Source organism: Urocampus carinirostris, chromosome 3 (assembly GCF_059441175.1).
Source record: "Urocampus carinirostris isolate Australia breed hairy pipefish chromosome 3, RoL_Ucar_1.0, whole genome shotgun sequence".
Taxonomy (NCBI): domain Eukaryota; kingdom Metazoa; phylum Chordata; class Actinopteri; order Syngnathiformes; family Syngnathidae; genus Urocampus; species Urocampus carinirostris.
The window spans coordinates 36,023,510-36,051,487 of NC_142351.1; the positions used below are offsets into that span (position 1 = coordinate 36,023,510).

At 39.3% G+C, this 27,978-nt stretch overlaps 1 protein-coding gene across 1 annotated transcript; it reads left to right on the forward strand.

Moving 5' to 3' along the window:
* Positions 1-179: 179 nt before the first annotated feature.
* On the forward strand, positions 180-27,913 carry noc2l (NOC2-like nucleolar associated transcriptional repressor). The gene is made up of 18 exons (XM_088331625.1): positions 180-232; positions 523-675; positions 749-932; positions 1,014-1,245; positions 3,360-3,450; positions 3,543-3,621; positions 3,731-3,841; positions 4,131-4,244; positions 4,316-4,504; positions 7,197-7,336; positions 7,467-7,578; positions 11,132-11,245; positions 12,688-12,789; positions 13,316-13,459; positions 22,286-22,399; positions 22,562-22,694; positions 26,082-26,177; positions 27,664-27,913. Exons 1-18 carry the CDS (start codon positions 219-221, stop codon positions 27,795-27,797), a joined length of 2,256 nt encoding a protein of 751 aa, XP_088187751.1. The 5' UTR covers positions 180-218; the 3' UTR covers positions 27,798-27,913.
* Positions 27,914-27,978: the final 65 nt, after the last annotated feature.

Genomic DNA, 27,978 nt, shown 5'->3' on the forward strand with positions numbered 1-27,978 from the left:
CCCTCATACTTTAAACACAATACCTGAGAACATCGAATTAATTTGTAAACATTTTCGATGTGCCTTGTGATATTTTTATGAAACAAAGCAGAAAAGGGTTAGAAACAGTCTTAACAAAAAAAACAAAACATGTGCTAGTATTTACCTAAGAAACACAAAACCAACAGCTCCCGATGCATCCTGGGTAATTTGCTTCGGCATCACATGTTGGATACAGCATGGCCGGAAAACGGTGAGTGCTGTTTTCTCACCCTTCTTTTGTTTTTCCACGTTTAAATATGTTGGATTTATGGCCATACCCAATGTCGTTTAATAACACTGGACTGCAACATTTTGGTTTGACGTGACTGGTATTAGCACAGTTAAAATGTGTTAGCTTTATAATGGGTCCTTGCTAGCTGTGGCTAACAACATACTGTATGGCTTAATATCTAAGCTACCCACTTCTTTTAATGAAAATATTTAAAGCTATGTATGTCTGTTTACTTCTATTTTTATGAATATGCAATTTGTTTCTCATAGAAAACTAGAGGACCTCACTTTAGATGAGTTCTTGCAGACAGGATTTGATTCAGATGATGACGATCAAGTGCAGACCAAAGACGAATCCCCCAAGCAAAGCAAATCACCTAAAAATGATCAGAAGAAACAAAACAAGGAGAAAGATAACACCAAGTATTATTAACGTGTATTTATTAAAATATAAATCTATAATTTTACAAGCTAAACTACAGTTTCCCCTCTTTAGGAATGCTGTGAGGATTGGTAAAGCGTCCCAACACAAGGAACAGCTGTCGAGATTAAAAAGTAAAGATCCAGAATTTTACAAGTTTCTACAAGAAAATGAAGGAAACCTCCTGGATTTTGATGACACTGACAGCTCTGAAGATGGGGATGAAGACAAGTACCACCAACTGCCATCCATGCTGGAGGTGGGACTAATACAAGTGTATACATAAAGCATTTAAAAGTAAAAAATATTACTCGCTAACAAAATCATCTTTTGTATGCAGGAGGCCAGTGATGAAGAGGAGAAAAATCAGGTTTCAAAATCTCCCAAGAAATCAGACAATTTAATTAAAGTCACAGAACAAATGATTCAAGATTGGAAAGCTTCAATAAAAGCAGAACCGTCCCCTCGCATCATCAGAGAGATCACTCAAGCATTCAAAGCTGCAGTTGCTACGACCAAGGGTGACAAAGCGAGTGCAACCCAGTGCAAATACATCCTGGAAGACAGTTCAGGTAACATTTACATTTGGGGTGATACACAGTGATCACATTACCGTTGACATTCTGGTTTAAAGAAGTGACATTTAGTCACTTAATTGCCACCCAAAGTAAACGTTTTTTAGATTTTTTGGATGACTAAAATCACAGTAAATAATGAAAACTTCCTTTGTTTGTGTCTTTGATTTATAGGAACCAATATATTTATGATATATTTTTAATAATTTTCCCGACTACCAGGAAATAAAATGTCCAATCACATTTTTGGGGAAATATCCCAATCTGCGATGTAATTAGATTACTCAAAAAATAGATTTTTGCAATCTGTATTCAATGCAGGTGAAACAGAACTTCATTGTGTAACAGTTCAAATATAGTTATCAAAAAGTCAACTTGACAAAGTTTTCATTCCGTCCATTATCGTTGCACTTTTATTTAGATTTTACATATATGGTATGATACATTAAAAGTAAATTCCCTATCTTGGAAACACAAAGAAAACTCTTGCAGCCAGCTTGATGCATGCGTTTCATCCACACTCTTGGGAGGTGCCCAGAAACATAGATTGTCAAAGCTGCATTTGGAAAGGGTTTCCATTTTTGACGTGTGGTGGAGTGTAGTCGTCTTCGCTGTGACCTGTTTTTTCATTGTCTGAAACATCAAGGTAATTGACTGGCTTGATGGAGTTTCTCAAAATGTAAAACTGATTTGTGCTTATGGAATTTTCCAAAAAATGTCTCCAGTACTTAAGGCCTATTACCTTTTAATATTTAGAAATAAAAGAGCAAATTGGACAAAATAACTTCAAATGGTAAATACAAAGGACATGTTTTAAAAACTTAAATCTTAGGCTCAAATGCACTTAAAATCACTCAAACAACACTTAAACATGTTCATAAAAGTCTATTAATACAATGCCAACAGCATTTCAAGATGAAATGTGTTTGATAAAACGTATTTCACTTCTCTTCCCATAAAAAGTGCTTTCACTGAGGGAAGCCATTTTCTCCTCCGGTGAAGTCAAGGTAAAAAAGCCCCACCCCTACAAATTTGGAATCATTGGAAATAACAGAATGTCCTCTATAGAGCACAAAATGACTTAGCGTTGTTGAATGCACTGAGTGAGAGATATTTAGGTTTAGAAATGTCCCCTACAGAGGACAAATTTGAACTACTGGTAGTCAGGAGGATATTTTTTTGGTTTGAACAAATTTATTGACACTAATAACAGAAAACAATCATGACAATCTCTACAGCAATTAAGCACATTCACAATATTATATTCCAATATGACGTTTTTTAACTGCAAACACAATGTGAGGTTTGAACAACCCTTCTCGAAAATCTTATTAGCAATCAAGCATATTCACAATTTCATTATATAACATAGCTAACAAGCAGCACGGCGGCGCAGTGGTTAGCGCTTGTGCGGCACAGTTCATGTCATGGGAACCTGTCTTGGGATATCCAGCTCCAGACTTCCTGTGCGGAGTTTGTATGTTCTCCCCGTGCTTGCTTGGGTTTCCTCCCACGTTCCAAAAACATGCATTTCAGGTGAATTGGTCAGTCCAAATTGTCCCTAGGTGTGAATGAGCGAATGCGTTGTCTGTCCCTGTGTGCCCTGCGATTGGCTGGCAACCAGTTCAGGGTGTCCCCTGCCCACTGCCCGGAGATGGCTGGGATGGGCTCCAGCCTCCCCCGCGACCCTAATGAGGATAAGCGGTACGGCTGATGAGATGAGATGAGACATAGCTAACATGGTTGTATTTTACATGAAAACGGAATCATTGTTCAAAGAAATACACCGGAATTAGCACATATAACCTGGTGGTGACTGTTCTGTGCAACGTGCCCCTCTAATACAACAAACAAATCAACTAACACGGGTGCTTGCACGTCACAAAACGAAATAGTTTTAACAACTGTATAAAAGATCCACCAGATGGCGCCAAATCAAGACGTTACTTTCCCAGGAAACAGCTAAATTTTCCGCCCTAAAATAGTTGATCATATTTATTTAAAATATTTTTGTTAATTAAAAACAATAAACATGTATGGATTTATTTGCTGTCGTTGGTGTATGACTAGTGTTACAATTACCAATACGTTTATGTTTCCAACTCCTGCAGTTTTTAATTCCCTGGTCCTCTTCTGCATCAGAAGCCTCTCTGGTGCCTTTCAACGCATGCTCAACTTAAAGCCAGATGCGCAACAGAAAAAGTACAATGGAAATTTCTTATTCCAAATTTATCTTTATAATCTAGTCTCTAGGAAATGAGTCATTGACTTTCTTTATTGCTGTCGTTTTTTAGACTGGTACTGCCACAAACAAGTAATAAATGGAAGAAGAATCAATTGGACATAAAGATGTATCTCACTGGTGTTATTCAGGTTTGTTGTGGCCATTATTGTGATGTATTTTATACTGACACTGATGATTGGTCCTGATATTGTTTGCTTTAACAAGTTTATTGTTTTCATTCATGCTTTCCATCCACAGTTGTTATCCTGTCTAACAGAGGCCACAGTCGTCAGTGCTGTTCTGCGCCACACCAATGAACTAGTTCCTTATTTTCTTTGTCTTCCCAAACAGTGTCGGCTCCTTCTTAAGGTAGGATTGATAGTAGAGAGTTACGGGGTCATGAGGCATGGGAATCCTTTGGCACCTTATGATTTGATTAATATTCAGGGGTATGATTCTGATTGAGGCCATTATTGAAGCTGATTGGGAGGAAGCCTACCCCCCTCTCTAAACCTTAGTGGTTTTCTGTTATTGGACTTCAGTGCTATTTTACATATTTTTATATCCAAAACCTAGACAGTTATTTGATTCAGACTAGTTCTGGTCAGAATGCCGATGCATCCAAGAATGTATCCATAAATGTCGTGTCATCGTTCAGCAATTGCTAAAGCAATGGAGTACTGGAGAGGAGACAAGTCGGGTCCTTGCTTTTCTGACCCTCAACAAAATCTGCACACATAAAAAAGATGCTTACCTCGTACCCATTCTGAAGGTAAGTAATAATAATTAAGACTGTAATACATGGTTTCAACCTGGATTAACCATAACTTTGTTTCTTGACAGCAAATGTACATTTCTTATGTAAAAAACTGCAAGTTCACTTCTCCCAGTGCGTTACCAATGATCAACTTCATGCAACGCACACTAACAGAGATGTACTCCCTGGACACACAAGCCACTTATCAGCAGGCCTTTATCTACATCCGGCAACTCGCCATCCACCTTAGGAATGCCATGACCATTAAGAAAACGGTTGGTAAAACAGTCTTGTGAAGGCTGACTATCATACTACAGTATTTAATAAATTGTTCTATATATTCCATCCATTCATTATCTGCACCGCTTATCCTCAGTAGGGTCCTGGGGGTCCTGGGGGTGCTGGAGCCTATCCCAGCTATCTTCGGGCAGTGGGCAGGGGACACCCTGAACTGGTTGCCAGCCAGTCGCAGGGCACACTGGGACAATTCGCTCGCTCATTCATACCTAGGGACAACTTGGACCGGCCAATAGACCTGACATGCATGTTTTTGGAATGTGGTAGGAAACCGGAGTGCCCGGGGGAAACCCACGCAATCACAGGGAGATCAAGCAAACTCCACACAGTAGGTTTGATCTCATGACCTCAGAACTGTGACGCACACGCGCTAACCACTGCCCCGCCGTGCTGCCCTTGTTCTTAATAGTACATACCGTATTTTCCGCACTATAAGGCGCACCTAAAAGTCTTATTTTTTTTCAAAAGCTGACCATGCGCCTTATAACACAGTGCCCCTTATATATGGCTCAATATTAAATTCGCAAGGTCTCGCAACTACGAGAAACAGCCGCCGACTCCATTTTTCGCGCTGTGCATACTGGGAAATATTAAACGATTGGTAGTTGCCGGGGCTCGTGTTGTATTTGTTTACTAAGTGGCAAAATGGCTACCCCATTAAACTGCTTAATTCATATTCAACAAATACAGTATTTGTCTGAATCCAGGGTTATGGCTGGTGAAGATGTAAAGCACAATTTACCTTAAACAAACGCAGAATTATTCAGAATGTCACGTTTGAGAGAGAGAGAGCGAGAGAGAGAGAGAGAGAGAGCGAGCGAGATTCTCTTTCATACGTGCATTTGTATAAAAAATGGCTCCTGTTAAGAGACACGCGTACAACGCCGAGTTTAAACTCAAAGCGATCAGTCACGCAGCACAACACGGCAATAGAGCGGCAGCGAGAGAGTTAAACTTAAATGAATCGATGGTACGGAAGTGGAGAAAGGATGAAGATAAGCTCCGCCAAGTAAGGAAAACTCAACAAAGTTTCCGTGGCAATAAAGCAAGATGGCCAGAGTTAGAGGAGACACTTGAACAGTGGGTTGTTCAACAAAGAGCGGCAAGCAGAAGTGTCAGTACGATAACTATACGTATGAAGGCAACAGCGCTGGCACAAAAACACCGGACGTGTTGGATGGCCCATTCACTGAGATATGGTCAATTCGAACACAGCAGAAGAAGAATTCGAGGGATTCGTCGATGAGGAGCTTATAGAGTGATCTTTGTTTTTCTTTTGTGTGTTTACGTTTTACATTTTACAGTTATTATGTTATTGCTTTGCACTCGTTGTTTTTGCACATTACGAGTGTCACTTTATTGCGATTGCACTAACGTTTCATTTAAAATAACAGTATCAGACGTTTTTTTCTTTGCGTGTTGACTAAATGGACAAAAAATAAAATGATGTCGATGTTGTTCAAAGATGTTAAAGATGTGTCACGAAAATGCTTTACCTCAGAGAAAATAATAAAACGGCTGTTTATTTATTTTGGGAGTGAATGGAGTTGTGGAAAGCTTGTTTGTTAATAAAGTTTGACCTTTTTGAATGGTTTGTTGACATTCCCTTGAGCGTGGCAACATCTAGAGGTTGCATAAAGTAACTACATTCTCTACTGTAGTCAAGTCGTCACATTTATTTACCGTAAATAGCCCTTAATCCCAAAAAATGTCTCGAAGGACTGCACAGGATTACAATTACAAAATTGCACAATTACCTGATCTTAAACCAGCATGCACTTATAGCGCCTTATAATGGGGTGCGTCTTATGTATGGCATAAGTTTTAAAATATATCATTCATTGAAGGTGCGCCTTATAACATGGTGCGCCATATAGTGCGGAAAATACGGTACATAAAAAGATAATCACTCAGTTGCTTTCTTTCTTCCCCCTTTTTGGGGTAAGGTCCCCATTAAAAACACTCATCATGCTTTAAAATGCTAAACTTGAGAAATTTTCAACTTCATGCATCTTCAATATGTATGTAGGCAACAGCGGGCTAGTTCTACTGCACATCGACCTTACAGTTAAGAGGTCCTGGTTTCAATTCCAGCTATTGTTTACGCTATGGAGTGAGTCTATCTCCCGGCACGCCGGTGTCATCCTACATCCCCAAAACATGTTTTACGGATTGATGGTCAAGTTGAAATTGTCCCTTGGAATAAGTGCGTTTCAATGTTCATCTCCATATATCCCGTGATTGACTGGCGACTAGTCAAGAATGTCTCCTGCCTGAAGTATGAAAGAATCCCGATTAATGCCAGATTATTGCAGAGTTGTGACCCTGCCTACAAACTTGTCTCTTCTCATCACTTAAAAACATTTTGGGGGGGACCCACATAATCTATATCCCGCCTTTAGTTGACACCAAATCATCAAGTTTGCCCAAATTTACGTTTTTGCACTTAGTTTAATGCCCAACATTGAGTTTGAGTAAGGCATTCTGCATGTAGCTGTTAAGGGTCCCGTAATTTATGTATTAATATTTAGTAATTATTGTTTTTTTTCCATTTGTATTATTAAAGGTCACCCCAAAAATTTCCTCAAAGCTCTTCACAAACCTTTTCCTTGTTTTGAGTAGTAAGGCTTTTAAGAGCTTTGTGATGGGCCTCTTTTTGTATCTTTTTAGGAAACATGCCAGTCAGTGTACAATTGGCAGTATGTGCACTGTCTGTGTCTTTGGTGTCGTGTCCTCAGCACCCTGCACCCCAGTGACGTCCTTCACCCTCTCATATATCCACTGTGCCAAGTTATCATCGGTACAATTAAGTAGGTACTTTTTGCTTACCTTCATGATTATTTACTGAGTGCAGAGCAAACTTTGGGTGCATTTTCTGGGGGGCTGTATATGCTTTTTTTCCAGCGGGTGGTGACTTTCATCACTGTTATGTCTCACCAGGTTGGTACCCACGTCAAGATACTATCCACTCAGGATGCATTGTTGCAGGGCTCTCACCTTGCTATCAAGCAGCACCAACACATTTGTTCCAGTTCTTCCCTTCCTTATTGAGGTTAGTTTCAACTGTACTTTGTTTTTTTTTTATTCGTACTGTTGTATTTGGCTAAAGTTTTCATTCAGCTTCCACCTTTTTTTCTGTCATCCTAACATGTAGCTAAAATAAGGTGCAAATACATTATGCTTTTGACTGTTCAGCATTATTGGTTAGGGTTTTTGTTTGGGTTGATTTTTGTCTTGTGCAAAACTGACATGCAATTAGGAAATTTTCATCTGCAGGTATTATCCATGCATGTACTTTGATCATATTATGAAAATAATAAAAATGGACATTTAACTTTTGAGTATGGATACTATTAACCACCACCTCTTGTTTTTTTGCTGCCATGCTAGCAATTATAATGACAACCATTTATTATTATATTTGTTAGAAATGAGATAGAGTTTCATCAACACAAGTGATACGCTAAACCCATACAAGGATTAAAGAAGCAGCAGAGAAATAGGACCGGGAGAGAGAGACGGTCAGTGTGACAGATAGCACTGGAGACATTGATCAAATGGTTATTGTAGTGTTTATATCTTCATAGAACTTGATTATTTTTTTGTAGCATTGCATAAATGGATAATGCGTAAAACCTGACAAGTTAATATTTTATGCGAGTTGTATTTGTACAGGTTGCAGTTATGTTTTTTTTTATGTGAACGTAGGGTGGAGATGGTACTCTTTTTGTCTCATGTGAAAACCTAGGTGTTGCGTTCATACTCAAATATTTCAAATACACTTGACAGTGCGATTAAACTGCCCTCAGGTTATTGTTTACTCACCTAACTGGAAAGATAATAATTACCCCTCTGTAACAGAGTTTTGTTATGAATAGCCACCACTTCTTGCAACACTTCACCTGCAATAAGCTGCTGGCATGATATCAGGGAATCTTAATAATAACTACTTTAAATACAATTGATAGCGTATTGATCTCTTCAATGGTAGCTTCATCAAATTACTAATTATATAGAGTAATGTATTAAAAGGATTTTAAAGCGGCAGAAATCTGTTTCTGACAAGTTTTCGGCAACTATGTGCGTCACAATCAAGAGGTTTGGGTGTGTGATTTGTGTGCTGTTTTTGCTGTCAATATTGACTAGCATCCCCTTTAGGTTTGGTCGTGTGTGTGTGTGTGTGTGTGTGTGTGTGTGTGTGTGTGTGTGTGTGTGTGTGTGTGTGTGTGTGGTGGGGGATTGTATGTTGCAGCTTTACAAAAGCGATAAAGTCATGGTTGTGGTTCACACTATGGTCTGAACACGCTGTGCACACCACATCCTGTCGGCCTTTGCACTATTCCACCCCCACCTACCCGTACATTCACGCATAGACCATGCCCCATTTAGCCGTCTCGTACCCCCTGCAGGTAACACACATACCGTTAAAAACATTTGTCATAATCATTTGCATCTACTTTTTTTTATCAACTGTTCCTCTTGTTTAAGGTAAGGTGAACTGCTACTGATTAAAACACGGCAGCAGCAACAGTAGAATCCCCTTGCCGTGGCCTGTCTGTGTGTGTTCTTGCCTCTGAGGGGGTGGGTGTAGTGGTGTTAAGTTTTAGGTTTTGCATCAGTGGTGTGTGCGTGCATGCGTCTGTTCGTGCATGTATCAGGGCAGTCCCACTTCCCCCTTAATCCTTCCTCCGACCGCCACCACATCCTCTGTTTATAGAGACAGCAGCGGCCAGCGACGCCACTCTGCTTCGCACACACTGAGTGCATTAACGACCACACAGGCGCATAAAACCACACATGATAAGCGGGTGTCAGAAATAGCTTAAAACACGTACACAGCACATATTCACTTGTGCTCCATGTGCAGAAAGTTACAGCATGGAGACGAATAGCTGGCGTGCCGGCTGGAATTTTTTCTCACAGCCTTGAGAATGTTCCGCTTAACCCGGGCATAATGTGGGCAAATGACTGTTGGGCTCTGCTTATACAGCAAATATTTTTCTGATCTTGTTTTTTTTCATTTTTATTTATATTTTATTTATTGTTTTTCTTATCTAGTCACGCTTTGCAACAATCATTGTCTACTTTCTTATTTTTTAGTCTGGTTTGTTTTAAGCACCACTTCTTTACCAGATATGTTTTAGGGTGCATTTAAACTTAACAGCAACCACCTACTTTGACCATTGTTTACGTCACAGAAAGTTCCCCTTACATTCAAAAGTATTTTGATTAATGGAATTTTCGATTAGTTGAAATATCTGTCATGCATTGCTGTGTTGGAAAGCTTTAAGTCCATGAACAACTAATTTTGGTCAATCTGTTTTCTGAAGCATAGTCATAATTGGTCATTAGCCTTTGCGATTTGATATGTCGTCTTCACTTGACAACGTTCTCCGAATGGCCGCCAGCAGAATCTGATCTAAGCTGGTTGATATGCATTTCTAGTTCAATTTGCTATCATAAAATGCTGGGTAGAAACTAGTAGTGGCCCATACAACATAATGTTCTCAGGAAATCCTTTGGGTTGACTTATTCTGGCCTACGCCTTGCACTACCTGTATGGGTAGTTGGCGTCAAAGCCTTTGGTCGCAAAGCGCCAACGACGCCGTGCTCCTGCACACCTAGCATCATTTATAGCTGCACCATTTTCAGCTCTGCTCCAAGTTGGGTGCATCACGTCATGTCTATTTGTTGAGCCCTTTATCACAAGAGGTCTCAAAGGGCTACACAGACCAGATTATTGCAAACCACAGACTATAATTACACCATCCCCTGATCTAAAACCAACATAAAGGCAAATAAAAACTCAACCTTAGCATGAGGAAAATGAAGGAACCTTGAGAAGAAACTGCACATGAGGTAATCCCCTTACCAGGATGACCAGGCTAAAATTGATGTCTATACACAGACATCGTCAACATGTAACATAGTCAAGTCATGTTTATTTTTATAGCCCTTTATCACGAGGTTATTCATAAACTATAGAACATAGGTATGTTTTAAGCCTAGATTTAAACAGTTGCAGTTCAAATCTCAGAGGGAAGATCATTCCACAGCACCGGGACCCGAATAGAGATCGCTCTCGAACCTGAAAATCTTTTCTTGGCTCTTGGGATGACTAGCAGACCAGCATTCTTCAAGCGAAGGCACAGAGCAGGAACATAGGGGCAAATTGAATCTGAAAGATATGAGGGGTGAGTCCATGCATAATACCAACAGAACCTTAAAGTTACATCCTAAGCTGACTCGAATTAAAGGAAACTTCAGTGAATGACGTCACAGAAGGTGATTTGTATTCAAGTTGCTGTTCTTTTGTGTCCCCCGCACACAAAATGATAAAACATGTTTCATACGCTTTATACTGCGGATCCACACACCTGACTTCAAAAGCAAAATGCCGATCACCAGTGGCATAGCATGCAGTTGGTGCCAGGTGTGCACGGGGATTAAGTTCTGAAACCAAACACCTAACTCCCGACAAACATCATTTGGTGAAAATGTTGAACCCAAAAGTGTCAGTCATGTTTCTGAAAATCTAAATGGGTCACAGTGCCATTCTTTGATCTAAAGTCTTTAATTTTATATTTCTACACTTTCTTTGGCAGATCTTTAATCAAGTGGACTTTAACAAGAAACCAGCACGGATGAGTAAAAAGCCCATCAACTTTGCAGTCATCCTCAAGCTGAACAAAGTCAACTTGATGGAAAAGGCGTACAAGGTATTATCACTTTGGGAAAAGGGCCTGTAAAGTTAAAGAAAAAATATTACTTTTTTTTTTTTCAATGCTTTTTTGATAATACAAAATGGAACAGTTGACTGTTTAAAGCTTTCATTTGATGTGAGTTTTAAGGGTGGAATACTAGTTTTTAATAGATTTCCAACTTGAATTGATTTGTTCCATGTTTATTTTAATGAAATTAAAAAATGTGTTACTTGAAAACTTATTGATTTCAAATACAAGTCGTTGTGCTAGTACTGACAGGATAGTCAAACTATTGTTAATTATAATGCTCTTATGACCACAGTGAGAAGTATGATTCTGATTTAGGGATTCACCGAATTGAACATTTTCAGCCTACTCGAAAACCTAAAACATTTTGTGTTACTGTTGTTGCCACGAGGATTATAGAACACCTCTCGCATTATTGATTCTTTGTTGAGAATCGCTTTTTATGTTACTCGACACTGGGGCTGCTCAATTTAAAAAAAAAAAAAAAACAACCTGATTGCGATTTTTCAGACCAAAATTACATACACATAGTGACATGCAAACATAACTTGAGATGACATACTTGGAGACAGAGAGTATACGACTAACAAAATATCAATTATTGATGTACAAATAGAAAAAGACTTGCGGTTGAATAAATGGTCTTGATTGTCATTGTACAAACGAACAACAAAATTTGAGGGCTATTCGTTTCAGTGTAAGGAAACGATTAAGAGCCTGGCGTGCAAGCTACAAGCTAGAGTCGGGTCCCCGCGACTTCTGCAGGATTTTTGTGATTATTAAAATACAAGAGTCACAAATGTAGAGGTTTTCCGTGAGTAGAGCTCCAAGTCATCTGTTTTTTGGTAATAAATCTGTCTTTGGTGACCAGCCACGTTCGGCACTGGTAGTTTGAGTTTTTAGCCGAGCTGTTAGCTCTCCCTACCAACGCCGCTTCAGTCAAATCCAGGCAGAGCACCCGCTGGTGATCAGCTTTTCTTTGCGCTCTTCTGACTTCCTTAGAGTTCGGTTTGATTGATTCATTTTCTATGAAGCAAGCTGCTCAAACTACAGGCTGTCGCGTTTGTCGCGTTTTTTTTTTTGTGGCCAGTTTTGCGCCAAGCTGCTTGACTGATCGCTTACAGCAGCCTATCAAAGTCGTGCACTAACTCTGCTACGCCTTTCTTGGCTGGTGCCATTAAATCTTGCTTTTGATTGGCCGGCGCTGTTAAAACTCAAAACGTGACTACTCGTTGGCCTAACACTCCATCTTCAAATAAAAACTTAAACTATGAATCCTTGAAAAAAATGCAGCGATTTGGGGTTCCACTATCGCACTGACTTACATCGCAATATCGATTTCGGTTAATCGTCGGGCCTAACTGACAGATGTTTGAATGTGTATCATTGCTCCCTTGAATGCAAATATGTTTCCCCAATTTTTTTTGTAGGACGGATTGATTGACCAGCTCTATGACCTGATTCTGGAATATTTCCATACTCAGGCAGGCTCCATAGGCTTCCCAGAGCTTGCTTTACCCACCATCATACAGGTAACAATTACTAAATGTATGTTTCTTTTGTTAAATTGTTGCAGTTGTGTGGTACATGTGCAGACATTAAATATAATCAGAACTTAAAGGAGAATTGGTTCTTTTTTTTCTCATCAGTGGGTTTTTTTAGGGTTTGCATTTTTTTTTGCCGTTGTTTGTGTCGACCTCCAAAGACAAAATATGCACTTTTCCATGTAATTTGGGCTAGAGTCGTTAACAGCGTTAGAGCAAAGTTTTTAGGAGATTCCATGCGTACAAAAAACGTTAAGACAGCAAAGACACTTTGGCATAAATCCATTTAACTATTTACATATGCCAGAAAAACAAGGCAGTTTTGGCATATTCCTATGTAGGTTATGACTATTTCTCGAGCATTCATACTTATAATACATTCATCATTTTAAACTTAATTTATGCATTTTCTAAGGCGTGTTCTATTGCATATCAGCTTAAGTTGATCCTAATAATCGATCCTCCATATTATCCAAGTGCCGCATTTGTGACCAACCCTCTTCTTCTTCCCCAGCTGAAAGCGTTCCTTAAAGAATGCAAAGTGGCCAATTACTGCAAGCCGGTGCGGCAGCTTCTTGAGAAAGTACAAGAAAACAGTGACCACATCACAGCGAGGCGACAAAACGCCACCGTTGCGGTATCTGACGCCAGTGCTGTGGTGAGTGGAGGCCATAACTTTCCAAAAATATTCTTTATCTTATTTTTATATCTTTTTTTTCAGTATGATATGATAACTGACATCACACACTGCTGTCAATTCAAGTGTATATATTTTTATGTATTTATATACTGTATACATCTACCATTTGCCATATCCGGCAAGTATTCTTGTTAAAAAATTTAAAATAGAGCAAAACATTAACTTCAAGTGTATTAATAATTTAAATTAACATAACACATTAAATATTTTGATGTCTTCTCTATATTTCTTTTTTTAACATTTAAAACATTTTACCAATCTAGTGAACACATCTCTGAAAGTAGAGCCTCAATCAGAATATAATCCTTTGGCTCCAGGTGATGGACCTTCCGTCCATTTTTAAACCTTATTTATCATTTATGTATTTTAAGGGATCATTTGACGCTTTATTTGTGTTTGATTGTCATACCCATCATAAGATTCATAATTTTAATGCAGATATTTTTTGTTTGACTCAGCAGAAGTTGTTGACTATTTTCCCCTCCTTGCTTATTTTTATTATTTTACTTTTTTCAAAAAGTCTCACAGCAGGGTTCCCGTGGATCCTTGAAAAGTCTTAGAAGGCATTGAATTCATTATTCTAAAAATAAGGCCTCCATTGCAGGGTTCATACAGTATCTTAACATCCTTGAAAATGCTTGAATTTTAATGTTGTTTTCAATGTCAGGAAAATGCTTGAATTTTAGGTGATGTGCTTGAAAATGCTGGAAAGTTTTGTCATTGCTATGGCTTTTGGCTGCCGGACTCTAAACTGAGCCTTAAATTGATTTTTTTTTTTAAAAGACAATGACGCTGGCGGCTTGTCATTAAGGCGTAGTCATGTATAGTGTCACTGTCCCGTCGGGTACCCAAGAGTTCAGCTCTATTTAGAAAACTGGCTCTTTCGGCTCAGCTCACGGAGAAGAGCTCTCAAACGGCTCCTCAGAGTTTTTTTATTTTTTTTAATGATATATTTTTAACAATAATAAAAATTATGCACCAAATTATTTAGTAATTATTTCATGTTTTGCATGTGGATGCCTGAAAAACTCATGAAATATAAATTAGAATATTCACAGATCACCCAACTTTAAGCCCTCAGCACAAGGGATGAGTTGCTGTGCCATGCAAACCTTTATTGGCACAGAGGCCTGACAGCATACTGGTTTACCCCCTCTGCATCATATTCATTGGTATAGGTCATTCTTAACTATCCTTCTCCATTCACATCCATTTCTATCACACTCTCTTGCATCCATTAAATTAACTGACTCCACATCCAGAACACATTTCACTCCATCCATCCGATTATATTTGGGCTTTCCTCTCATTCTATTTCCCAACACTCCTTCACGACATACTATTTTAGTCAAATGTCCTTTATCCATCTTTCCCATATGTCAAAACCATATCAGAACGTTTTACCAACCCTCCCAGCAAGCTCTATCGCCACACCATTTCTTTTCCATGCTTCCTCATTCCCTAACCCAGGGGTCGGGAACCTTTTTGACTCAGAGAGCCATAAAAGCACAATTTTTGGAAATTTGTTTCAGTGAGAGCCTTATAATATATTTTAAGACTGAATTCAATTAAATGTGAGCATAACAAGCGTCTTAATTTATTATTTTAAATAATGATGTTATAATACTCACCATTAATGCGTCTTCTGATGCTGCATGGATTTGCTGATGGTTTTGTAGTCTGGTTGGTACTTTGTGAGTTTAAGCTTCATGCAGGCATTGAGGCCTTCATCCGTTAAACGTGATCGTAGGTTGGACTTGATGTTTTTGAGATGTGAAAATGACTGCTCACATGAATACGTCGATCCAAACAGTCAATACACCAATACTCACACGCCTCAGTGTGTGGTATGTGACTGGAAGTGCGTTCCAAGCTTTGAGAATCAGCTCGTCTTTGGGTTGAAGTTTGTCAATTTCCCTGTCCTCATGTGCTTGCTCGCGAACTCCGCTTTCTGTCGTGCAATTCTTTCCAATTCTTCATTCAGTGATTTGAACTTGCTCATCCTCATCTCTGAGGCCTTCAGGTCAGCCACTTCTGCTTCAAAATCTACCAGGGAGACATCAGGAATGCAACTCAGGTCGGCTGTGTTCAGTGAACACTGGTTTGGATGGGTGGTGAACTTAATAAGACCACAGTGCTCACAAAATTCTCCAAAGCGCGCTTTGAACGACTGGAGGAGACCGGCTGTGAAGCCAGCTAGCTGGTGGAGATGTTTTGAGTGGGCTCACTTGTTGTGTATGCCTCTGTAAACTCTGTTTTTCGAAATGTAGTAAGCGACCTGTTTCAAAATCCTTGATGAAGAGCTCCAGCTTGTTTTCAAAACCAAACACAGCGTGTTGAAGGAATAACACTGTATTTCCAACGCCTTGCACTTTAACGTTGAGTTGGTTAAGATGTTCGGTAATATCCACGAGATAATAGAACTTGAGGAGCCACTCAGTTTTCGCTACCTCAGGATGCTCGTTGCCTTTCATTTAAAAAAAAATCCGTATTTTGTTGAGGCAAGCCGTAAAACGGCTGAGCACCTTTCCTCTTGACAATCAGCGCACATTGCTGTGCAAAAGCAGATCGTGCAAAGGAGGCATGGCGTGTGTCAAAGTGCCGCTTAACATTCGACTGTTTCATCGATGCAATTTTGTCATTGCAAATCAGGCATACCTCTTCACAAAGGCAAATTCTTCGGTCTATTCGTCCTGAAATGTACGATATTCATCATCTTTTTCGTTTCGCCATCTTCTCCGTCGAAGAGTTAGCTTTGAGCTAATGACCAACGGCCAAGTGCCAATGGACGCTAAAGGGGGCGTGTACCTTTGCCCCCAGTAACGGCCAACATAGGGTATTATCATCCAATTAAAAATAGACAATCGCTCGTGCAACTGCAACTCTGCACAAGACATGATCAATAGAAAATCGATGGATGCATTTAAACAAACGATCATTTTTTTTAAACCCAAATCTGCGAGCCAGATTTGCGAGCCAGATGTTATCATCAAAAGAGCCACATCTGGCTCGCGAGCCATAGGTTCCCGACCCCTGCCCTAACCTATCCAGCCGTGTTACTTCACACATCATCTCATTTAAAAGACATTTAACCTATTACGCTAATTTAATGTCAGACCCCACACCTCTGAGCCACACATCACTGTTGGTACCACCACACCTTCATACAATTCTCGCTTTGCATCCATTTGCCTATTTCTACATTTAAACATTTCTTCAGGTCACCCGGTGCCTTCACCAACCAACCCTCTTCTTCACTTCCTTCTCCAATCCACCTTCTGGTGCCACATATGAACCAAAATACTTAAAACCATCTACCTTCTGCAATTTTCCCCATTTTAACAAAATATTTAATCCACCTACATCACCACCCCTCAAACACCTCTTGTGTGCATTAATCCTAAGATTCATTCTCTCACACACACACTATAAAACTCCACTACCAAAGCACTCAGTCCTGCAGTGTCATCCGCAAACAACAGCTGACTTACACGCATCCAGCAGTAAGATCTTTAACCCAAACCCTGACCCGGTTGAGTCGGGCCTGAATCGTCAATCTTTAGTCCAGGCTTTGGCTTGAGCCAGGCTTCAATCTTGCTGCAATGCTTTTTTTTTTTTTAACCCACCGCTTTCTCACACTGTTTTTATAAATCCACAAATCTAGCTGCTTTTTTCTTATCCATCACTTTCCTTTTGCAGAACTGCAGGCTAGTTGGTGGCAGCCTTTTTTTACTCACCTCTTGTCTCCTCCCTGTGAGCCGCTGCAATTTTTTAAAAAATCCATTCATCATTGTTATTTATTGTCCCTCTGTCCATCTTTTAAGAACGTATCGCTGCTGTGGTTAATAGCGCTATTTAATTTCAACCTGAAGTGAACCCGTCAACATGACGGACAGCCTTAGAAAATCCCCCTGAAATTACTAAAGGAAAACAAAAAAAATAACCCCATTTATTTATTATTCTCCCCCTCTGCAATTTAACGAGCATCTATTTTGACTGCCAAAATGGAGCAGCGAGAAGTAAAAGAAACTAAAAACAAGTGAACTGAAAGGGCAAACGTGCACTGGTAAGAGTGAAGTAAGAATTGTATTCTTCATTCATGATCTCGTTTGTGCTTTTGCTCTTTGATCATTTCCTTAAATTTTCTATTTTCAGACTATAGAAATAACAATTTTATATAACTTCTCATTTATCTGAGCTGCACAAATCTATTAAAAGCCCTAGTTGACTGCAGTTTTTTTTCTCTGCGTAAAGTGCGCATCAAGATGTCTCGGGCTCGTTGTCTGTGTCCCAGCTTTATCTCGTTGTTAAACTGCATATGTCATGTTCAGAAATATTTCCATTTCTTTAACTTTAAATTTTTAAAATTATTTTTCTGCCCAAAATACAACAGGATGAAGTTATACTAAAAGTTGCAGGCGATGACATTTTCATAAGAATGTTGAATCTTACATCATAATTCTTCACTAATAAAATATGAAATATCGGGTTTTATCAGGCTGGTCCTGCAAAATCAAGATAAATGGTCCCGTGGCAGCCCGATCAAAATGTACGTTTCCGGTTTGCTTCGGGCGCGGTCCTGTCAATTAATTAATTTAGTCGGTTCAGGTAGTGTCCGGTGTCAATACTTGCGGGCCGGGTCAGGTTGGGCTCAATTCATTAGGCCTGATCTTACCGCTACATACAACCCACCCTCACACACTATACCCGCTCACCTTGCTCTTACACTCACCTCGCGGACTACTCCCTCCATTTACAAATTGAACAGCCAAGGTGACATGACGGACCCTTTTCTCAAACCCACTCTTACCAGAAACCACTTGCTCTTACCTCCCCACTCTCACACAAGCTCTACTATCCTTATACAAGCTTTGCACAGCATGCAGTAACCTCATACTCATCCTGCTCCTCTCGCATCTTCAACCCAGTGATCAGCAGTTTCTAAGATGGAAAGATTGAATGCCCTTTGAGCAATCAATATCATTAAAATGAGTCCAAATTTGGCCAAACCTTTTACTTTTTATACATACAGTATTTACATACAGTACTTCGTCTTTTTTGTCTTCCGTATTGAAATCAATTATCACCCAACACGATAGAGACCTTTCTGTGTTTGTAAACAAGTGACTTGGCCAAGGTGCGCGTGCTAGTTTAAGCAGAAAGGTAGAATTCGTGTAAGTTTATAGCAACCAGTTGACACAAAAAGATCATAGCTAGGAACAGCTCAAAATAGCACATGTGCTAGCAGCAAGATAGCGACTTTATTTTAGTCATAAAGGTCAACAAAACAAAGCGTTTTTTAATTGGTGCTGGGTTTTTTTTCCTTTGAAGGTACTGGAGAAATTGTCCCTGAAAGTGCTTGAAAAGTGCCTCAAGGTGTACAAACCCTCTAATTGGCATTAAAATGTCTTAAATCAGATTTTCGAAAGTCTTACAAATGTAAACACATTAATGAGATTTATATTTGTTTTAACTAAATAGATTCATTACCATTTATCAATTGTCTTTCTTAATCAGCGGTTTACTTTTGTGGCAACATGGCGTAACCACAATAACGGAACTTTCAAAACATGTAGTTTCAGTCAGGCCTTTCAGAGCAGACGCATGTCTTAGCTCTACTCTCAATACACATAACAACTTTGGACAGAGACATTTACTTTGGACCATTGTAAACTAAATTTAATGAAAAGGGTATTTCTGAAATGTTGCATGATGTATTGTTTGCAAGAAATATTAGCGGGGTTTTTGTTGTTTCAGTTTTGCTTTTAATTTTGTCTTAAATTTGATTTCAAAAAGTGTTTTAAAAAAAGTCTCACAAAGTGCAATTTAATCTGCCGTAAAGGTAGGAACGCTGTACAGATGCTCAGTTCAAATTTTCAGTTGTTACAGCAGAACAGGTTCAACTTTTTTAACTGGAATTTGGTTTGAACTCGACAAATTCCAAACACTTGGGCTCTTCAAACAAACTGATGTATGATTTTCTTTCCTTAGACTGAGGTCACTTTGAGTTCAGAACATTCTTTATTTGCTCTACATGGTTTTGCTTCCAGAACCACATGGTTTTTGGAAGTGTAATGTGGTGTTTATATTAATGCACAACGCCCATGCAGAGATTTCTGATTGCTAACAATAGCTTGAAAGTGTCTTTTGATCAACCTTGTGATTTGACCTCGATGTCCAGATGTTTCACATTTTTTTATTAGATCTTCACACTTTACTGTCATTACTAAATTAATAAGCAATCATTCAGCCAGATAATGGAATCTCACTGTTAATTTTCTTGCGTGTGTCCAAAATCCTCAGCAGCCTTGAAAACACATTTTACATGTTTATCAGTAGGCGAGGCAATAAGATGCGCAGACACATGAGTTTGCTAAATGAGCAGACAGCTTGGCTCCTGCAGGGCTTCGCCGTCGCCGCTGCTGTCTCATTGGATGTTGTCACCATGGCATCCACTTCCTGGCAACAGCTATGGCGAGGGCTCCCTGCAGGCAGAGGAAGAGGGACATCACCCCGCTGCCGCTGTGCAAAAGGCCATGGCCCCCTTCTGGCAACTTGCCCCCTTCCTGCCAGGTTGCACTACCTAAGCAATACCAACATTAATATTCAACTCTCATCTCGCTGTTCCCCATCAATATGGAATCTGATATTTACTTGACCGTAAGCATTGTGCATTGTCAGTTTTGTCCGAAAATAGAAAACAAAAAAAGCATCTGAAAGTGGTGATGATGATGCTTCGCAATTGAGCCGAGCAGTGTAAAGTTCGTTCAAGTTCAATCGTGGCTGCTTATTTTTTATTTCGCATTCTAGGAGGGGAATGAAGTTTTTCGAAACGGGAACCCTACCAAGCTTTTATCAGCAAGACCTTGTCATGAAAAAACAAATGAGAGAATACAAGCTTGTTTAGGTAAAGAAAGTAGAACAGTAATACAGGGTTCCTGCAGATCCTTGAAAGGTCTTGAGAGGCATTAAATTCATTATTTCAAAATGTAAGGCCTTAATTGGCATTAAAATTCCCTAAATCCAATTTTCGAAAGTCTTAAAAATGTCAACATATTGATAAGATTTATATTTAGGCCAAAAGGATTTGGTGTGTGAATGGAAGTGTGAAGCACATTGTAAAGCGCTTTGAGACGTCTTCAGTGACTTAAAAAACGCTATTTAAGGCAGACCATAAACATTTCTTGTCATTTTAATAATTCACTGATTTACTGTCGTGGCAACATGGCGTGACCACAATAACAGAACAGTCAGGCCTTTCCGAACAGACGCGTGTCTTAGGTCCACCCAAAATACACATAGCAACTTTGGACAGATATTTTGGACATGGGCTGCAACTGACGATTATTTTAATAATCGATGAATCGTTCGATTCTTTTAATAATCGATGAATTGGATTTCTCAGATATTTTTATTATCCTCTTCATTCAAATATTGACATTTTGGACGGATAGAAAAATAGTGCACAAAACCATGCAATAATCTAATACAAAGCAATAAAAAAATCCATGTGTTCGTCAATTAACTTAACAAAAAATAAGAATCCATACAAATATATTCTACAAACTTGAAAATATGTAAGATACTCTTTTCCTACCACCTTATCCAAAGACCATGTTATGTTTGGACTTATCATGCAAAACAAAAAAAAGGAAGAGCAAAACATTTCATTTATATTTAGCATTTTTTTAACCACAAAAATTATATCAAAAGTGTAAACCCACTTTTCAATGATCTAATTATTTGCCAATGTTTTTAACAGTCAATTTTTATCAATTTGTTGTGCAGCTCTACTTTGGTCCATGATATGGTGTAAATTTAATGAGTAGTGGATGTCCGACAAATGTTTTTTGCAGAAAGCTGGATGAATTGTGTGCAAGAAATATTTGTTTTTTGGTTTTGTTTGTTTCAATTGTGTCTTCTTGTTGACTCTGTCTTAATTATGATTTCAAAAGGCATTAAAAACATTTTTAACAAGTCTTGAATTCAACTTGCATTAAGGTGCAGGAATCCTGAGTATTTATGGAAGGCTGTGTGAAACAGCAAAATAAGGACTCGAGTTGTGTCACTTTTTTTTAGACTTGAGCGATAGTTAAAGATGATCAGCAGATTTTTTTTCTTGTATGATGAAGCAGAGGTGTTTTCTTCTTGCCAGGTAAAAATATAAGTTCTGATTAAGTATTTTTGTCTCCATGAAATAACCATTTTTTTATGTGCTCCAAAGAATTTTAGATTGTTAGGTTAGCAGATCTGTTAACATATTTTGACTGTTACTTTTATATTTTTTCACTTTTTAATTTAAAAGTTGTATTCTCTAGATGTCTTCAACATGGTGCCCCCTATGAACATATGAAATACCTACGAATGCGTTCCCAAAATAGCTCACCACAAATGGACCGCAGTGATTTTCTAATAAAAAAAAATCTATCTGATATATTTAGTGCTTGACTTGACCTAAATTTTAATATTACAACCTGGTAATTACATAAGTTCTAATTTTATAAATGTTTATCAAAATGGTAACCCTTGGCGGCAATCTGTAACAAAAAAAGTAGCTCTCATATGTTCAAAAACTTTGACCCCTGCATTAGATCATCACCTCAAATCTAATCAATTTAAATAATGTTTCAAACAAATATTGTTGCAGTTAATTTAATAAATTGTGATTATAATTTGCATTTATAATGAACTGATTCCACTTCCAAATACACATGGACTATATGATCAACTTTGTAAAAGTATAGCAAAATAAATGATTATCAACTTTTTTGGATGTTTATCCAGGCGGCATGGGAAAAGCAGGTTGCCAGGGAGGGAACTCCACTAAGCAGGTATTACATCCAGTGGAAGAAGTTGAGAGAGAAAGAAATTCTGTTGGAGATATCTGGCAAAGAAAGGGTAACTATCCAACTCAACCCCACTCAAACTTTATTTCATTCACTACACATATCGTTGACTACTACTGGCAGTGCAGAAAACGCCCCAAATACTTTTCGTGGTTCAAATGAAAAGTAAACAACCAATGTTTTTCTGCTTTAAAAAAAAAATACAATTTTTAAGATGGAAGATCTAAACTTGCCTGAAATCAAGCGAAAGAAGATTCAAGAGAAAGCAGAAGACAAGAGGCAGTTCAAGGGCTTGTTTGAAAGTGACTCTGAAGATGACGATGAGGACACAGGACTCAAAATCAAAGGTAAGAGCTTGCTCATTTGCTATAAAACAGGAGCCTGCTCATTGCTTAATCCCATAACACCCTGCTGATTTTAAATTAAATTAGACTGGAAATTTTTCGCTGCTCCTCAAATTATTTTTCATCTTATAGTTTGTTGGAAACGGTGTTGCTGCAACAAATTGTAGGGATAACATAAATTTATTTTTGGACCTCCCTTCATTGATTTTCTGTGCATTTTACAGTTGTCCATTTACAACAATAATCTGTAAATGATTCTGTCTCGTCTTGCCCACCCTGAGACATCTTCCTGGTGCGTCCGGGCAACAGACCAAGTACTACTAGAGTTTTCACATTATAGGTGGCAGCTCAAGCGCTAACTCATCTCCTGTTGTTGGACAGTCTTTAGAATTCCCCATTTCTGTGCATTTTTAAAACTAGACCGGATGAAAACTTTTGTTGGCCTGGATAGGGATAGGCGCCACCAGGCTGTTCTTGTCCAAGACAGACCAGAGAAAATGGTGCCCCTACAACCCTAGTGGTGAAGAGACACAACCGCAAACCCACCCACCCTGAAACACATATTTATTTCATAGATTTTCTCTTTGCTGGGGAATGGGCATTGGTTTTATGGTGTTTACTGTTTTTATCTGAATTATTTTTAACTGTGTGTGTGTGCGTGTGTGTGTGTGTGTGTGTGTGTGTGTGTGTGTGTTTTTATAGGTGCACAGTGCTTTGCATACAGCTTGGTGTGCTCTATATATAAATTGAGGCGATTGCAGTAAAACTATTAAAGGTGTAATTACCCGGTTGGCCTCTGAAGGGCGGTGTTTTGCTAGGTTTTGATACATCGAGAGGACGAAGCAAAGTTTCTGGAGGTGGTTAGCTCAAGTATGTTTTTATTTCTCATTTAATTTTTTTAACCAATTCCACCTTTTAATGGACAATGATATGAGGGTTGGGCTTGAACAAATCCATTTTTCAATTTAAAAGAAAAGATATTTGTTTGTTTATTCAAATGGGTTGTACATGTAGATGGTTCCTAATCATGTGATCTGCATCCGGAAAACCTGAGTAGTAGCATCCATCCTGGATGGGTACATACCTATACCTACTTTTAGTACACCTTTTTGTTTACATCAAGGGTCTCGAACTCAATTAATTTTGGGGCAGCCAGATCTAGGATCTGGGTGAGGTTTGGCCAAATCATGTTTTCCACAAGAAAGTTTGTCATCATCATTGTTGAAGCAAGGCAGCCACATTTCTGGCGTGACAGGATACTTTAAGTTGCCTGTTTACCCAAAAGTCAGTCAACAAGATATAGCAACAAGTTTCCCGATTATTCTTTCAAAAATGACTATGTTCCTGATCACCTAGCATTTACAAAATGCCTAGAATAGACTCTCCCAAACGGATACAATTTGGGTGTTAGGTCTCCTCCACTAAGCTTCAAAAACCATGCGGGTCATCTCTTCTTTGACAATTCCTTACTTTTTTGCCCTAAGAGGTAACTTTAGCAGGGAGACAAAAAAAACGACAACCTCCACTTTCATATAAACAGCAAATAACATAACAGTGGTAAGCCTTAATAACGTCAAGCCACGTCTGTTGGACTCATCCAGTATGGCTGACTGTTCCATCAGGGTATGCGTGTGACGTCACATGAAAACTATCTATTGGCTTAAACATCAGGATCTCTGTGAAAATTCTGTGCTGCTTTAACAACTGCTTTCCAAGGTCACACAGGAAAAGAAGAGTAGGCGACGGACCCCCCCTCCTTTTAATGCATCTGGATTTGATTGTCGGGAGAGTCTCTGCAAACGCACGTGCGCCCCCGTCCCCCCTTTCCATGTCTCCCTCCTTCCCTTTGGTTGCTCTTTCCTCCGCCCAGTACAAACACAAACTGACCTCCGCCGACAGGAAGTGCGGGCTCGCCTCCCCGCGGGACTTCCTAATTCAAACCAGAGCAGTGGAACAGCCAGAGGTGGCGGCTTCCTCTCTTGCTTTCATTGGCGCTCACACACATGCGCTCACATAGGCACAGATGACGGCACACGGATACAAGCCTCGTCCGGTTTTGAGTCTTCAGAAGCTTCTTTGTTGACGTGCACTGCTCTGGAACATGGCTAATGATCTTGTGTATGTGTGGAGTGCATTGGCGTGGGTTTGTGGGGATTAGACGTTTTTCAGATCACTTGGGGGCTCCTAAAAAGTAGGGCTGCCACCAAACACTATCATAGTCGTTTAGTCACTTACTATTGAAACAATTAGTCAAATAATAGGATCGTTATTTTTTTTTCTTAGAAGAGGGTTGCGTCGTTTGAGGTGTCCTGGATAAAATAGAAATGTAAATATTTTCCCTATTAAGTTTGAGTTAACGATGCCTAACTGAGTTCAAAGAAGAGCTTATGCTTTATTTACCACAACATTTACCTGCTTTTGTTTTACTACTAGCAGAGCTGCTCAGGGTGGAACGTATTAGGAAGGAGGAATAACGAGTGGGGGGAAGTGGGCGGGAGTGACATTAGGCTTGTCCCTGTGGGTTTTTCTCTCTATGTGTCAGTGTAGCGGGCGGCACGGCGACTGGGTGGTTAGCATGCAGCCCCACGGTGCGGAGGTCCAGCGTTCAACTGCCACAGCCCCTGTGTGCGGAGTTTGCAAGCTCTTCCCGTGCCTGCGGTCCTCCATGTACAATGCTTCGAAACTAAAGAAGTTTTTGTACCAGTATTTGATGTTGACGCCACCATTTCTGTATGTTACCACTCGACAGAGATGCTATATGCCATTGGAATTGATTTTTGATCATATGTATTATAGATTAACTAATCTTTGCAGCCCTACAGAAAAGTAGTAATAGTGAAGGAGTCAGAGTGCACTGTGATAAAATAAGACTTCAAAGCAATCGTTTTTATTATTGTTTCTTATTTGATGAGTTAGTAAGTGCAGCGTCTATTTTACAAAAAACGCTCTGTAGCCTGTCCCTTGGTTTATTTTTTCTATCCGGTTGATTCCCCGAGCCGCTCATCACACTGCAACTTCAAAGCAGTGAACCCCTGTTGTCCTTTTGGCGATTCCATGTGCGCGCACACACACAGAACTCCCCGTCGTAAATGTTGCTCTGAAACCTGCCAGCAATCTCCATTTTCTATATTTAGGCCGTGAGCCGAAAACGTCTGAAATTGCCGGTAGTAAACTGTCACGGGTGTTTGTGCGGCACGAGCGGCGGCTGTAATCGACTTTAGGTTCTATCTCGAGAAGGAGGGAAGAACGCGTTTTGCAGAAGCCTCTGATGCTTGGCCCACATCGAGGTGTTTACAAAGAATGTCAGCTGTGCAGAAATGCTAACTTGGGGAAAATCAACAGAGGGGAGAAATGTGATTGTATTTTTTCTTTGTGTTTTATTCTGCCTAGACAAAAAGGGCAGCCGTGGGTCTGATGATGATGATGACGATGATGACAACGATGGCGACGATGAAGGGCAGTCGGACATAAGTGATGGAGATTCAGGTGTGTGTTGAATAATAGACAAAATTTAAGTCTTCTTACCGACATTTATTCTGCATTAGCCTTTTGGTATTGATTATTTATGTATTTATTTAGCTGTTTGACTTGTAAAAGGTAAAGAAAACTTATTAGGAAAAATAGTAATTTTTATTGCATAGATATCATTAGTCGGCTGCAAATTAGAGGTATTGGCTCATTGAATGAATTGGATAATGATTAAAAAATGTTGCTAATACAAATTTACAATAATATTAATTAACAGATTAACATGATGCCCTCGGGGTGCTTGTTGTAGTTTAGCGGAGTGGATGACGTCACACGCTAGTCCAAAAGTTCGACGTCCCTGTGGCAGATGGAAATCTTTGTGCCCAGGGATACACCACCACGTGTTAGCGAGTTCACCTTCTCTCCGTTTCCCGCTGGCTTTCATGTCTCTGTCTAACGGCGCTGAAGCTCCGGTCCGGGTAGCTCCACGTTAGCGTCCGGGGTGCTAGACGTGAGCCACGTTTCCGTAAAACACAGCAACTGCACTCCCTGTGCGCTTTGATGTTTTTCACCAGCACAGCCAGTTCATCGGTCTTATTTGGTAGAGAGTTAGCATTTACCATGATTACGGACGGTACCGAAGACTTATAACGCTGCTAGCCGCTTAGCTAGCTCCGCATCCACTATAAGCCCCCTCATCACGCCGGCACGAGAATTCTTCAGGGCAAGGAATTGATTCCTTGAATAAATGCATGTTTGTACATTAAAACCCATGGCCATAGGATAGAAAGTAATCCAAAGTGTAGTTGTCAAACGGGACGAAAACCACAGAAGATAGAAACGGAAAATAAAACAATAAATCACAAAAAGTGCGAGATAACGGGAGCTGCTGGAAAGGTTTGCCCACTTCTTGGTACATTGCACTGTACAGCACTGACTCAGACAAATTAGAATATTTTCACAGTTCTTTATTTTTGGTAATGCAATTAAAAATATTTCTGGATTCATTACAAATCAACTAAACATTGAGAGTCTTATTGATTTAAAGTGTGGAAATATCTTAATTTATGAGTATTTTTAAAAATGCATTTGATATGATCATACATTTTTGCTTTTTATTTATGTATTTATTTATATATTTATTTATTTGTTTGTTTCTTTTATTTTTTTAATTCATGAAGTTTTGTACCACTGTGAGCGGCTAGCTAATACACTACACACGCTGCCCTACTTACACGAGATTGGTTCTCTTTGCCTCCAAAAATTGCCTCCCAGGTTGTTGTAGTTTGGACAAAGGTGAATTAAGACTATAAATGTTTGAAATAACTGACCTGGGACCGCCAATGAGACAAATGCCCTATTTTCCCAAGACCACCAACATCAAAGTTGAATCAATAACATCGCATTCGTTATGCAGAAAGACAAAAACTGCCTATGTTTTAACCAGACAGTATCTGACAGTTTTTGTATCCAAAACCAAGTTTCTTCCGGTCGTACTTTCTAGGTGAGGATGAGGACACAACCGACGAGGTGGCATCCAGGGCCCCTCAGCCACTCTCGGCGTCTGCTCTCTTCAATCTAGCTGATGGAGACGAGGACGTGGTGGAGGATCTGAAACTCTCTGACGAAGATGACTAAGTTCCTTGTTGGAGAAATATTTTCAAAGTTTAAAATGTTGATGATGTCTTAAAAAGTTATATGGACTTTTCTGTACTGTTCAAATGTCCTTTTATAAAGTATAAACTGCATAAACAGCCCGTTTCCAAATATGACATTTATATGCTTAGCGTATTTTACACATTGTAAGGTGCACTGGATT

What these genes read in the sequence shown, in the direction of transcription:
- noc2l (XM_088331625.1), top strand. An exon ending in ATCTCACTGGTGTTATTCAG is followed by an intron (nt 3,622 to 3,730) that starts GTTTGTTGTGGC and finishes TTCCATCCACAG; the next exon opens with TTGTTATCCTGTCTAACAGA. An exon ending in TGATGGAAAAGGCGTACAAG is followed by an intron (nt 11,246 to 12,687) that starts GTATTATCACTT and finishes TTTTTTTTGTAG; the next exon opens with GACGGATTGATTGACCAGCT.